Source organism: Mesoplodon densirostris, chromosome 16 (assembly GCF_025265405.1).
Source record: "Mesoplodon densirostris isolate mMesDen1 chromosome 16, mMesDen1 primary haplotype, whole genome shotgun sequence".
NCBI lineage: Eukaryota > Metazoa > Chordata > Mammalia > Artiodactyla > Ziphiidae > Mesoplodon > Mesoplodon densirostris.
This window is the reverse complement of record NC_082676.1, coordinates 4704799-4719611: the sequence shown is the minus strand read 5'-3', so window position 1 is coordinate 4719611 and position 14813 is coordinate 4704799. Positions and strand designations below refer to the sequence as shown.

Sequence of the window (14813 nt, the reverse complement as noted above, 5' to 3'; positions counted from 1 at the left end):
AAAAGAACACCCTTGTCCAAAAACTGAATTACATCATTAAGTGTAAAAACGTTTTCAAGATACTAAGCTATAGCGAGTCTGTTTCTTTTAAGAGCAGACGAGGCATTCTTTCTCAGACAGGAAGATGCAAAAGAGCCAAGGAACACATCCACCCATAAATATGAAGCTTACAAGACCACAAAATTCAAACCCCGACATGACATGCAAATCCATCCATTGTTGTAAAATATGCATTGCTGGAAAGAGCTTTTGCTAGGCCGGCCCTGTGTATAGCGGTGGGACCCCCATCTGTTTTACCAAGTTGTATCGTGAGGTGACCTAGTGCTTTAGGTTACTGTTGTGTTATTATCCCAACTTGCTGGCTTTGGCATGAAGCAAGTCACCTGAACCAGGCATTTTACACCCAGGACATTCTGGCCCTTTGCCCCTCTCTGGAGCTTAAAATTTCCACAACTTCCATCTCTCCCTGAGCCAAAAAAGAGGCCCCTTCCACTGGAAAACTCTAGAGTCTGGACTGTTCCAAGAATTATGCTAATGGATTGCTCACTCGCAAAGCATAAACCAGGCACTTAAAATGGTAACAACCTATTAAAATAAATTACTAATTCATATGAAAAGGTCATGCATGGTGGCCTCCAAACCTGAAAGCCTTTTTAAAAAAATTTTTTATTAAAATGTTTAAGACCCAGGTAGGTCAAATGCTAGACTGAAAACTGTAGACGGTATCAGCTCACCACGCCAATTAAGTAAAAATCTCATCTTTCACTTTGTGTCGGGTGAAAACAGAAAGCTGAACAGACCACAAACGAGCTTGTGTTTCAGAGCTCTTAGTGGCCTTTGCTTACCTGTAAACCCTTGATTCCACCTGCTGTCATTTATTTACAAAGTAAATGCTTTATTTGTCCATCAGTGGGTGGTCATAATAAAATATAGGTGAAACCTACACTTAAAAAAAATTTTTTTTTTCAAGGATGGCCGGCCAGGTTAGAAGTTGAAATGACTGAAGCCTGACCTTGCTTTATACATTCTAGGACAATAGTCCCGATTGTGCCTTGCCTGGAATATATGTCAGTATATGACATGGGACAGCTTCACTCCTTTCAAAGTTCAGGTGTGATATTTATCTAAAAGGGGGGAGATGGTAACCCAACTCAGGGATTTCCAAATAAGGAGCCTTCATTATATTCATTGTAGTAATGTGTAGCTACTGGCATAAGTATCAAGGTTGTATTGGTTACTATTTACCTTCTTCCTCTTAAATACAATGTATTTGCGCTTTGCCACATTAGAAGCAGGAAGGAAGATGCTTTGGAACAAATGGAGCATAACAAAAATTTCTGGCCTATTCCTCCTCCTTATAAGTCTTCACCGATTTTTAAAAATGACAATCAGTTGATTAATCAAATTCAACCAACAGGTTTTTATTTAATGTATAAAGGTATAAAACTTGGGCCCCGTCTTTAGGTAGTTTCTAATCTAGTTGGTGAATGATTGTGTCATGATCTTTTCAAACAGCCTTACTGTCGAATTTGCTTAGGAGAACATTCCCGTCTATAGGGTAAATATTTTTATCGGCTTTTGTTTAGACGAACGGTAGTTCCTTTGAGTTTTTGTCGAAAGAAGGTGTATTTTTGTGTAAGAAGGAGAGGCCATATCCAGAGTGTGATCAAGACCTGGTTTGTTCGGATGTGAGGAGGAAAGGGCAAACGCAGCAACTTTTCTGTAGAGTTCGAGAGAGTCTGAGACCCGCAGTCAGGCGAGGTAGCAGATGTAGATCATGAGGGTCTGGCGTGAAGACTTCGCTTCCTGTTCTTAATTCCAAGTGTTCTCTGCTGGCTTTGACTTGCCCTCCGCTGTCTTTCAGGTCCATAAGGTGAGGCCTTGTAGAAGGGGGGTAGAGGTGTACTGGATGGGGCCAAGAACAATATTAGATGACATCTTCATCTGTCACAACTTTTCTTACTTTGAGTTGAGCAAACTGAGGAGAAGCGGGGGATTGCAGCAGTCCCGTTGAATGGTTAACAGTGTCTATTTTCAAAGAAAACAACACTATTTGGACAATTTACTCAAGGCCTCTGACCAAATCGAACAATCACCCCACCCCCTAGGCATGTTAGCTGTGTTTCCATTTACAAGTAGGCTGCCTCTTCCTTTCTTTCTATCCCCCCAAACATCCAAAGTTTTACTGTTTCGAAGTGAAAGAAAGTTAAAGGCAGGAGAGAGTTGACGACTACTTTGTAGATTTGGGCTGACCGGCAGGCAGCCGTGACCCACCAAAGGCAGTTGCCAAGTCTTAGGCTGATGGCCGGTCTACTCTTGACTCACCTGGGCCCAAGGTGGGCCGCACGGACCAAACTTTTATTGACTGAATGAATGAATTGTACCCAAGCAGACACGCGCAGGGCTCAACCAGGAGACTCAACCAAGGTCCCAGGGAAAGTGAGCCGCGGCCGAGTCGTTGAGAACTTGCTGTCACGGCTCTTCACCCACTGCGCTGTACCGCAGCCTCATATGGGACAGGGCTGGGGTGGGACACCTGAAAGTCTTTAAACAATTCTCAAAGAAATTCGTGTTCAATAAAATACTTTTCCGTCTGTTCCAGAGCATCCCCCCGCGGCACCCCGGTCCGGCCTCGTATAACCGGGACGCCCTGGCCCGCCACCTGTCCCGCTCAGGAGGACTCCGGGGGCGCAGACCGCGCGGCCCCGGCCACCACCGCTCAGCTCTTGAGTCGCCGGCGCCTGCTTGCTCTTGCGATGCTCGTTTTTCGCGCTCACATAACACCTCTCATCGGACGACCCGCTGCCGGGCACGCGCCGCCGGGAGGGAGGGGTGGGTGGCGGTCCCCGCGCGCGCTAACCGGGAAGCTGGAGGTAAGGAGGCGCGCAGCAGGGGTAAGCGCCGCCGTCGCACACTTTGCACGCCGCCCAGGGCTACACCACTCACCGAAAATTGGGAGGCAGGTCTGGGAGGCGGGGTCCGGCGCCCACCGCCTTGGGCGCCCCCTCGGACCCCGCCACCGAGTCCCCCGCGCCCCGCGCCCACTCCCGCGTGGCCCCCGCACCGGCCTGCACCTCCGGGGTGCGCGGCGGCCCGTTTGGGCGCGTCCCCGGCGGGCCGATTTTTCGGCTTCCCCTTCGGTTTATAGGGGCCGCCACGGTGGGTCCGTCCTCTGAAGAGGCTGGGGCGTCATCGGGCTGCTTAGGAGCGCTGCTCTCCGGCGGGGACACTCAGTCGCGTCGGCACCGCGGAGCGGGCTGCGTCAGGTGGCCGGCCCGGCGCGGCTCGCTCGCTGGCTCTCAGGCTCTCTGGCTCCGGGCTGCGGCGCCGCGGCTGGAGCGAACCCCTGTCCCAGCGCGGGGCGGCGGCGGGCGGCCGGCAGGCAGGCAGGCAGGCGCTGCCTTGCGTGTGAGTGCACCTCACTCACATGTAAGTCCGGGGGCACCGTGGCCTCCCGCGGAAGTGCGAGTCGCCCGGCGCGGGGAAATAGCCACCGGGGCCGGGACGGGGCAGGGGCGCCCCAGCACTGCCGCCCTGCCCGCGCCTCCCGGGCACCCCCCAATTCTCTCTCTCTTCTCTTTTCTCTTCTCCATTGGCGTGCCCAAGAGCCTAACCAAGGAGCGCCTGAGGGTAACAGCAACCTCGTGCCATCGCGCCTCTGCACTTTTCTTTTTTGAGTTGTTTGACATTTCTTGTTGCTTTTTGATTTCTCGTGTTGTTGGGTGCTTTTTGGTTTGTTCTCGCCCCTTTTTCGTTTGCTCACCCTTTTTGGCGCTAACTCTTAGGCAGCCAGCCCAGCAGCCCGAACGAAGCCCGGCAGCCGCGCTCCGCGGCCCCGGGGCAGCGCAGCGGGGATCGCAGCCGACTCCCCCGACACGGGGCGCACGGGGTCCGGCCAGCCCGAGGCCGGGGGCAAGCAGGGCGCCCGGGCCAGGCGAGAGCCAGGCACCCCGAGGTGGCCGAGCCACCATGCTGAAGATGGCCATGAAGATCAAAGCTTGGGCGGTGGAGAGCGAGAGGAAGATAGCGTTGGCTGCGGCCGAGGTGGCTGCCGAAGCTGCGGCGGTGGCTGCAGCGCTGGCCGAGCCGCGCGCGCCGCGGAAGCAAGGGGACACCGAGAAGCCCCCCAAGAAGCCAGAGCAAGAGGCGCCCTCCGAGAAGTTGCTGACCGAAAAGGAGCGGCGGAAGATGGAGAAGAAGCTACTGGAGCAGAGAAGAAACGAGGAGAAGAAGAAGGAGAAGGAGAGGAAGAAGTTGGAGAAGATGCAGAAGAAGAAGAAGAAGAAGGAGGAGAAGAAGAAGAAGAAGAAGAAGGTGCCAGAAGCCCAGGAGGAGGCCCGAGGCCCGGAGGCCGCCGCCGCTGCCGCCGCCGCCGCCGGCGCAGACGAGGGCGCCGCGGAGGGCGCCGGCGGGGGCGGCGTGGGCGCCGGCGTCGGGGCCACGAGTAGGATCTGGATCGAGTGGGACACGGACTCGAGCGACGAGGACGAGGACGACCTGTTCGACGCCTTGCGAGGCTTCAGGGGCGCCGTGTGGGGGTCCGGGCTGCTGAAGATCAGCGCGCTGAGCGCCCACCTGCCGCTCCTGACCTTCCTGGTCCTCTCCGTGCGCAGCCCCGCGTGGGTGCTCGATTTCCTACTGCAGAAGCGCCCGGAGCAGGGCCGCGGCTGCGGCTTCTTTTTTGGGGCGACCTGCTGCTTCCGAATGTTCCTGGGCTGCGCCTTCTTCTCCTTCGTGGGCGGCCGGGCCAAGCGCAGAGGCCGTGGGCGCCCCGGGACCTCGGGTGCCTTCGGCTCGGGCCATGGCGCCCAGCGCCAGGGGCGCGATGAGCAGCTCATCTAGTCAGACCCCCGCCCCTCCCCGCCACCAGACACCACCATCGCTGTGTAGTGTGGAGTTTTATTGAGTATTTGTGTGTGTGTGTTTGGACACATTTTCCTTTTCGGTTGCTCTGTCCTTTGGTTCGTGCTCGCCTCGCTTCTTCCACACTCCCTGCTCTCTAGCTCTCTCTGTCTCTTCTTTTCGAAAAATTTCCTAAGTCCGGGCTCTGGCTCGCGCTCCCTCCCCTTCCGCCCACCCCGGCCCCTCGGCGGCGCCCGCGGGAGGGGGGAGGGGGCTCGGCCTCGGGGGCCGCTGGGCGACGCGGCCCGGGGGGTGGAGCGTTGGCGTCGTGCGAGGGGTCGTCACTGGCTCGGAGACGCCCCCTCTCCCCCCGTGGCCAGCCCCGCTTGGGGCCCGAGCCAGGGGGGCGAGGGGGCGTCTCCCAGGCCCGTCCCGGGCGCGGGCAGAGGGACCCCCTCCCCGGGTACCCGGGGGGGGGCGCCGCCCTCCGCCAGCTCCCTCCCTCCCCGCCGCCGCGGCCGCTGCCGCGGCTGCTCCTCATCCCTCCTCCTCCTCCTCCTCCTCCTTCCACCCCCCTCGCCGCCGCCGCCTCCTCCTCCCCCCGCCTCCCCCCGCCCGCCGCGGAGCTTTGGGTCGGGGCGGCGGCGGGGCCCCGGCCGAGGCAATAAGAGCGGCGGCGGCGGCAGCGGCGGCAGCAGCTCCCGCAGCTCCTGCTCTGGTCCGCCTCGGTCCGCGGCGGCCATCAGACCCCTCGGCTTCGGCTCGAGGGGCTGGGAGCCGCGCGCTCGGCTCGGTCAGACCGACACCACCCTCCCCGCGCGGCCCGCAGTCCGCCTCGCGCGCTCCTCCCCGAGGAGCCAAGCCCGCGCCCGGCCCGCCCGCCCGGCTGCCCCGGCCCTCTCCGCCCGCGTGAGGCCGCCCGCGCCCGGCCCCGCCGCCGCCGCCGCCGCCGCAGCCCGGCCGCGCCCCGCGCCCCGCCGCCGCCGCCGCCATGGGCTGCCTCGGAAACAGTAAGACCGAGGACCAGCGCAACGAGGAGAAGGCGCAGCGCGAGGCCAACAAAAAGATCGAGAAGCAGCTGCAGAAGGACAAGCAGGTCTACCGGGCCACGCACCGCCTGCTGCTGCTGGGTAAGGGCGGGGCGGGGGGCGCCGGCCCCGGCCCGGCCCGGGGGCCCCTCGGGGCGCCCCGCAGGCCGCGCGCGCCGAGCCCGCCCCCCGCCCCGGGCGCGCGCTCCCGAGCCCGCCGCCCGCCCGCGGGCTCAGTCTCCCGGGGGCGAGGCCGGAAGGGGGACCCCGGGGCGCCATTCGGCCGGGCGGGGGCCCAAAATGGGTCCGGGGGCCGTGGCGACGCGGGCGCGGGTCCCCCTCCCGTGGCCGCTCGCTCTCTGTCTCTCTCTCGCCCTCCCCCTCGCTCTTTTCTCTCTCTTTTTCCGCGAGGCCTACACGACGCCAGGGGTTCGGGTGCGTGTTGGGGAGGGGGAGGGGGAGTCCCACAGGGCTCGGGAGACTGCGACAAAAAGAGGGTTTCGGGGACAGGAAATGGGGTGGCGGGCCGAGGGAGGGGGACCCGCCTCCGTTGGGTGTGTGATTTGTTGGGAGAGGGAAGGGGAGAAAGCGAGAGGGGCCGGCGGAGAAGGGGGTGACGCGGGGGGGGGCGCCGCGGTGGCTGAGGGGGCCTCGTCGAGGGGAGGTTCGGCGGGAGAAGTGGCCGAGGAGAGTGGGGGCGGGTGACATCAGCCCCTCGGAAGGGCTCGGAGTGGTAAAGGTGGTGCAGCGAGGGGGAGGGGGCGCGGGCGAGTCGTGGCGCCGGAGGGGGGGGCGGGCGGAGGAGGGAGCGCGGCGGCCGCTGGGCGCGACTTGGTGCGTTGCGGGCAGGACACACTGTGTGCGCGGAGCAGACGTGTCCCGGGCCGGGCCGGGCCGGGCCGTGGAAGGAAGAGAAGGAGAATCGAATAAAATAAGGCCGAAAAAAAAAAAAATGGAGTTAGTACTCTAAGTGCCCAGTGAAGCCAAATGACACGTCATTTTACAGTATGACCTTTTTTCCCCTTCCAGATATGCAGGCTCTTTGAAAAGCAAAGAAGAGAATTAACTGTAGCAGCTGCCGCCCCCCCAAACCATTAACACACACACACACACACACATTTTCCTGTTAGTCGGCCACATTGAGAGTGCTTTGTGAAAAAAATGGAAAGAAAAAAAAAAAAAGACATGCACAAATCAGAACTGGAAAATGACATTTGTCTGTAAATGGCTTCTTGGTCTGGAAATGGCGTGGTTTTTTTTGTCCTTTTCAAGGTGGGAGGGGGATTGAGAACGCTTTAAGGAAAAGACTTTTTTTCCAGGTGGAAGGAGATGAGACTACATTAGTTGTTTGTCAAGTGACATTTGGTTGTTTGGTTTGGGGTTTTCTCTTTTGATTGCGGTTTTTCCTCTTTCTTGGCCAAAAAAAAAAAAAAAAAAAAAACGCGGGGTGTGTGTGTGTGTGTGAACTGTAAGGAGATGGTCTTTCCCCCTTTTGTCTTAAAGGTGCTGCTTTGGGAAAATAAAGAAAAGAAGCATAAAAGAAATTGTTGAAATAACCAGAAGAATTACACAAGCATTAATTAGTATGGAAGTTTTCCACTTCCTTAGTAATTTGGCTATCTGAGTTAATTTGTGAATTTGCTAGGTTAAGACCTAGTTCATGGTCACATATCAACAGAACAGCCTGATTATGAAGAATAAATTGTAAAGGGCTGTTTTTTTCTTTGTGGTGGCGTCTGCTTTGCTCTTTTTTTTTTTTTTTTTTTTTTTTGGATGGGTCACGTCTTTGTTCTCCTGGGTCCAGATTTATGTAAAGCAGAAAATTATTAAGTGAAAATAAGTCCCTTTGGTGTGTGTTTATGCATTTGCAATTACAATAATTAAATGGTACGTATGTTGAGGTGTTGTCAAAAACTTCTAAAGGTGGAACTATGGTATGTGAATGTTAATGTGCATGTAATTTGATTTCAAAGTATAAGCCTAGAAAAGTCTAGAATCTTTCCTAGGAACACTTCTGCTATCTGAATACTAACAAGTGTGATGCTAATGGTACCTTAAATTTCTAACACCGTTGCACGGAGATCACAAAGTCTTCACTTGAGACTGTTGCTCTGAACACACCTGGCGTCACTGGGCTAACCTTTCCCAGGTGTCCTAGCCCTATTACCATAATTTATTGAAGGCTCTGGCATATGGGGGTCTGCAGCCCAAGGCAGCGCCACATATTTTGCATCTTTAAATCGTGATTCTCACCAAATGATGCCCCCCCACACAAAAAAGGAAAAGTAGTGATGCCCAGAATCCTCTTTTTTAATTTAATGATATGAAATCTGAGTGAATTACAGTACCACAAAAGATCTTGCAGTAATTTTTCAGTCCAATTCTCTAATTTCCTAAATGTGGAAACTGAGGCACGGACCTGTTTGTGCCTGTAAAGAGAGGTGATACACATTTTAACACGAGAGTGTTGGAGATTCTGATTAAGACTGTATTCTCTTCATGGAATCTCTTAATCGTACCTTTAATATTTTAATTTATGAGAGTTAGACTCATTAAGATAGAATGTTTGCTTTGAAATCAATGTTTCTGTGGAAACTGATTTTAACTTTTTACAGATATTGATTACAGCCTTGTGAAAAGGCAAGAGAAGGAGGAATGCTTTGCTCTCTGGGCAGTAAAACAAAACAATTAATAAAATTAAAAGTGAAAAAGAGGACTAAAAAACCAAACAGGTTTGTGCTTGAGGAGCACAAAAAATTGTCCCCTCAGGGTTAGTTGTTGGAGAGAGTATCCATTTGCAAAAACAGAAAATGAGAAACTAGCAATCCTCCTTCTAGCTTGGTGGAACTGTGTTTTTTCCATAAAAATATATGTTTTTACAAATGAAAGGTGGTTTAAAATGGGGGCATGTGCCCCTTCTAGCTCTGTTCGTTGGGAAGGGCTTGGAATCTTTGAAAATTCAGTGGTTCCCAGGAATATTTTCCCTTCTGATTAAAGTCCTGTCCTTTTAGCATGCTAATAGGGTAGTTCTCAAGCCCTGTATTTAATATTTAAATGTCTTTTTCGAGAAGGTGACAGCAAATCAGTGGTGTCCCCCCCGCCATGGTTGTTGTATCCTGAGAGAGTTTATCTTTAGAAAAATAAAGTTAGCAGGAAAGGGGGAGGGGTGTGGAGAAGTGGATAAAATGTAATATTATGGGGCTTAGGGGTTGATTTTTAAGTAGCCCAGGGGGCGAGAACCCTGCAGAGAAGGCAGCAGCCTTGAGAAAATGTTGAAGAGGCAGTTGCTGCGTCAGTACGTGATCTGGGGGCGCCTGCAGGGCCGGGGCATTGTTTGTGAATACTGGGGTATTTTAACCATGAAACATCTGACAAGCAGTGAATTATGTGGCCGTATACATTAATGTGTACATTTTTACCAGTGAACGCTCATAGTTCAAACATCCAGTTTCATGGCTTTAACTGCAATTTTCTTGACCCCCCCCATGACAGAATTGCGTCATTCTTTCTTTGCCCCTTTGCCCACCCCACAAATTTTAAGGCAACCAAAAGGAAAAATAAAAAGAAGAAAACAAAACACCTAAACAAAGCAAAACCTTTAATTCTTGTTTGTTGTTTTGATGGTGGAATACTGCAGGTACACACAAAGTTGGATGTTTATTTCATTTTCTCTGCGTCGAAATGTCAAGGAAATTTGCAAGTCTCTTGTTTGTTTTTTGTGTGTTGCTTCTATGGAGAAAACGGCAGTCCTCTCTCTCTCCTCCCTGCCCAAAGTGTGTAAAATGCCTCCCTCTTAACCTGAGACTTACTTTCATTTTCTAGGTGCTGGAGAATCTGGTAAAAGCACCATCGTGAAGCAAATGAGGATCCTGCATGTTAATGGGTTTAATGGAGAGTAAGTGTCAAATCTGTGGCAAGGGCACAGGCAGAATAGCACATTGGATACTAACCTTCAGGAAGTTTAGGTAGCTTTTGGGGGCTGGGCAACGTCCGCTTGATTTTTTTCAGCCTACATGTTAGAAAATTCAGGGAAGAGCTCTTTAGGCGTTGTTCTCCTCTCCCTCCTTTTACTCTTTGGTGCAGCAACGAAACAGTAATAATAATAAAGCCCCAGTGTTGGCCCTGTGACGGGTCTGCGGCAGAATTTTGGTGCAGTGGGTCTCAGACATAGCTGACGCTGGCCGTGGCCACCCTTTTTGCCTGGTGATGCTGACCACTGCAGAGACGCCCCCCGCCCCCAAGCACATTTCAGCGCAATGCACCAGTGCAGGATGTTGTAAACTACTAGGGAAACATGGTTTCAATAATATTCTCACATAAAACTAAGTTGGAAGAGTCAGCCCTTGCTCATAATTCCTCATTCCCCACCCCCCACCCCCTTTGGAATTATCATGGGTAAATCATTGTTTCGCTTTTTAAAAATCGATGGTCTTGCCTAAAGAAAAGAAAAAGGAGACGTTTAAATGATGGAAAGTCTGGGAGTTGGGCACTTCCGGCCAGACCAAGAGGTACTTTTGCCTTTGAAAAGTCCTTCAGGGCATTTTGCTATAGGACAATATGACAATACCGCAGTGAGAATAAAGATGAAACGAGAGAGTGCCTGTATCAGGGACCTAAAAGATGGGAATGGCGTTCTACTTGCCTGGAAGGATGCAAATAAGGGGCACAAGTCTCCCCAGACCCAGCCTCTGTTTTCACGGGGGTGAGAGCAGTTAACCTCACTAGATTACAAACACCTGAAGGCACTAGTTTGCAGTTAGTAGTTGGTTAGCAATCCTATTACCTTTCTTAAACCTGGATTCAATTGAAAGTTGCATTCCCCCTTGGTTTCAAAAGGGAAGGTTGAGTCAAAGGGGCATAGTTTAATTCAGTTGTGCACCCAAAAGAAACAAGTTTAAAAAAAAAGTTACTGTCGCCTACTAAGGGCGGGGCGGGGGGGGGGACACACGACAAAGATGAATTTTATCACCTTTCAGAGGTAAAAGAACTGCGCTGAAGGCAGTTTATGGAAAACAAGCTCTTTATGGAAAATTCTAGAATTTCTTAGACCAAATAGGGGGGTGGAGAAAAGGATGACATCACCCATACAAATGGACATTTTAGTTTAGTATGCTTTTTAAGCTTTAAAATTCAGAGGGATGGACTATTAATTGTATGAATGGCTCCTGATGAGTTACTGATACGCACATACGTGCTGTTAATTAAAGAAGTCAGTTCACTTGTCACAAACCAGTTCTGAAATTCTTAATTTCTAAAGCCTTGCCACCAGAGTTGCCATCCGTCAATTAAAACAAAAAACCTGAATAGGCTTCTTGCTCTGATTTTGTAATCTAAAGAAAAATCTTGCATAATTTTCCCCCCTGCAACTTGCTGGGGAGAGCTTCTTCATGAGGCTAGTTAAGCAAAAATAATTTGACCATGTACCCTCTAGATAAATATTTTGATTAAAACTGGACATGGCTCGAATTTTTTAAAAGGATGCAGCAGCCGCTGTTTACCTTAGCTCCCGTCCAACAGAAGGTAGGACATCCCTGACATAATTCACTTCAAGTTGTATTACTCTGCAGATTGCCCTAAACTTTTTTAATTTTTAGGGAAAGGATTCTCCTTCCTAAGTGAGCCCGTCTGTAATGCAGACGAGGCATTTAAACCAGAACTTCTCTTTTCTATTTTTTCAAAAGAGGAAGTGACATTCCCAGTTTGCCTGCTTTGTAGAGGAAGCCATAGGTAATCTCCGAGGATGTTAAATTTAGCCCGTGAAAGTGACATACAGGGGAATTCTTTATGTGAGTCTAGAAACCTTATTTTTATCTTGTCCAACTGAGCCTCCTTTTTTCTTTTTCCTCGCTGTGGTATTGCAACAAAAGCGGTTTCCTTCTCCACTAGGAATTCCCTGTGAAGCGGGGACATCCATCCACGAAAGGGTGTTTTGTGTGGTGCAGGGTCTCTCCCTCCTTCCTCCATAAGTGTGCGCTTTGTCAGGGCTGGGCTGAGCTATTACATTTGCCTTAACTGTCCGCAGACTGCTGTGCCAAGTACATCTGCAGAGTAACATGTCATTAATCTGACCTTCAGAAATACAGAGGTCAAATGCGGATTTTCCTAACTCAACGCTAACTCTCTATCTTACATTTTTTTTTTAAAAGTGCCATTAACACTGGTTGAGCTAATAAGCTAATCAAGTACAAACCCACGTAGACAGCTTAAGCCATCTTGCCCGTCCCACCTTCAAGGAGGATTTCCTACCATTCATGAAGATTGGGTTTTGGGGGGTGGGGAGGGTTGGTGGTAGTGGGTTTTATTCTTTTAAATTATTTTTTTGTTGCCTTACGGTCCAGGTACACTTTTAATTGATGACAGTTTATGGGGAGCAATTATATAGAAGTAACATAGGTAGTTTCCCGACTACAAAAAGGGAGGAAATTAATATTGGCACCAGGAAATCATGGGCCAGAACACCCATGTCTGTGTTCAGATGCAACATGGTGAAGATGGAGGTCTGGGACAGTCAGGGGCCTTAGGCGCTGCTGTATTCTCCAAAGAATTGTGAGATAAATCACTGCTTTAGCTCCCTGATGCATGTACATTTAGTGAAAGCACAAGAAAATAATTATCCGTCTCTTCTGTGCCCGACGGCAGTTCCCAGAGGACTCTGCTAATACTGCAGCGAAGGTGTGGAATTCTTCCCTCTACGGTCTGCAGTCTCGGTGGACATTCCAATTTAGCCAGAAAGGCGACCTAAGAATTAACGGGAGGATGGTGGCCATTTGTTTAGGAATGTAGAGAGGCTGTGTGGGGTTTTTGTGAAATTGCGGTGCCTTGCAGATTAGGTGAGCTTTCAATCTCTCTTTAAAAGGGGCGGCGAAGAGGACCCGCAGGCCGCAAGGAGCAACAGCGATGGGTAGGCACATTCAAAAACAGAGAAACTTCTTCACACGCACATTTGACACACACGAAAGTCATACTGGGAAACTGAGGACACAGAGACCCGGGAAGAAAACCAAAATCATTTAAGGGCCATCAGTCATCTTGGTATATGTCTGCAAACAGCATCATTTCTTAACATTTCAGAGCAAGCGAAGTGCAAAACAATTTTTTTTGGCCAACCTTACAGTATAATTAGATCCAGCTGGGGGAAGGCTATAGATTTCAGCTTTAGATGATCAGTTTAGTGTTTCTCGAGAATTGATGTTTTTCCATATGGTTTCTATCCTCCCCCCCCCAACCCCCCAGCTCATCATTTGAATTGGCTACTTGCTTTTAAAACTGGCTACTTGTTTTTAAAACTACTAAATTCCATCTATCCAGTGGTTGGTCTGATTTTAAAATTTCAGACCTCCGGGGGAAAAAATTTTTTTTTTTTTACCTCTATTAAAATAGGTGGTGCCACACTGTCCTTAATTTTGGGGAAAAAAAAAAAAAAAGTGCCGAGGAGGAGGGGAGGTCATTGTTGAGAATGATCTCGAAAAGCCTCTGGTCTTTTTTAAATTGTCAAATTAATTTTAACCCAAGGCACTTTATGTTAGCTAGTGGACAGGAAATTAATGATGGCCTCCATCTTTTTCCACTCATTATCAAATTATTTTTTTCTTCACTTCCTGCATCCGCACTGCCCGTCACGCGCGTGCGCGCACACACACGCACACACGCATGCCAGGTAACCCTCTCTGAGCACTGCTTTGCTTATTCAGCCTGCAGTGAGGGAGCAGCTGTTTCTCCTGAGAACATGCAGAGCCGACTGACCTAGCCTAGGGCATCTCAAAGAAATGGCTTCTGTGGCCTGGGAGGGGCAAAGGATACTGGGGGGTCGGGACCAAGTAACTGACACATGTTTGTTCATCTGTTTTTTTTAGACAATATTACCCCTAGATGATGGCTTCAATTTCTCATCTTCCCGGCTATGTCCTATCACACTTTGCATGCTGGAATTGCCCGTCTTAGGAACTTCTAATAAGAATACTATTCTGTTGGGGAGGGGGGGAGGGGGCCCTACCACCTAACCTCTAAGGATAACCAAAAAAAAAAAAAAAAAAAAAAAAAAAAAAAATCCCTAATTGACAAAATGTAGTGTATCAACCATCCAAGGCATCTACATAAAAAGTGATTGACAGTTTACTGTACCAAAAGTTGGCATTTAAAAGCTATGACACATCCTTACTGAGCCACCTACTGTGTACTAGATGCTATGCTAGACCCCTGAACCCTTCTAATACCTACTAACAGCCTGCTCTTCTATCTGTGACTCTGTTCTACAAGTAGAAATAAGTATTAACATATGTGATAAATAAAAATTATCTGCATGTCTCAGCAATCCCTGTATCCTGCGTCTGTCTTCTGTCTTCTGTCTTTTCCCACAAAAGGAAAAAAAGAAAGGCATAAAGATAAAAAAGGTATAGAACTTAGTACGACATAGCCTTCCCCTAATACTTAGCTGAAGGGGGGAGCGGGGTGGGCAGCTCTTAGAATTCAAACCCAGCATAGAAAGCAGCCCTGATCTGCTTTATACGTGGGGGTGGGGGGGTGGGGCGGAGAAGCTACAATATCCTAAAAGTACTTCCAGCCCCCATTTTTCAGTCCATCAGAATTCTAGCAATTGATATACAATGTGGCCTTGTTAAGTAATTTAGAGACATCTGAGGAATTTTCTCCGAATGTCACAATCAACATTAAGTTCATTAAGCGATAGTAAAAATTATGATAAACCTGCCAGCCCCCAGAATCATAGCTCCATCTACAGAGTAACTGCTTCAATGGAGGAATTTTTATGTTTTAGTATTACACGCCCGAATTAGATTTTAGATTTCTATTTTAGCTGTTTTATACTTGATATACTCCCACACCTATTCACATACGTAGATGAATACTGAACACGTTCTCAAAATATCCGTATTTAAGACTGGAAGTTTTCCAATTATCATACTACTACTTAGACCAAAATATCAA

At 50.2% G+C, this 14813-nt stretch overlaps 1 protein-coding gene across 10 annotated transcripts in view; it reads left to right on the top strand.

The window, feature by feature from the left end:
• The window catches only part of GNAS (GNAS complex locus), a 53905-nt gene that overhangs the window by 29650 nt on the left and 9442 nt on the right, over positions 1-14813 (top strand). For 3 of the 10 annotated variants that reach the window (XM_060078591.1, XM_060078592.1, XM_060078590.1), the window contains 2 exons: positions 9693-9765; positions 12727-12771. In XM_060078591.1, the coding sequence (XP_059934574.1) occupies positions 9693-9765; positions 12727-12771 (118 nt within the window). Of the gene's footprint in view, positions 1-3406; positions 3430-5785; positions 5973-9692; positions 9766-12726; positions 12772-14813 lie in introns of those variants that run through there. The other 7 variants (XM_060078595.1, XM_060078594.1, XM_060078597.1 and 4 more) reach the window with 5 other exon arrangements.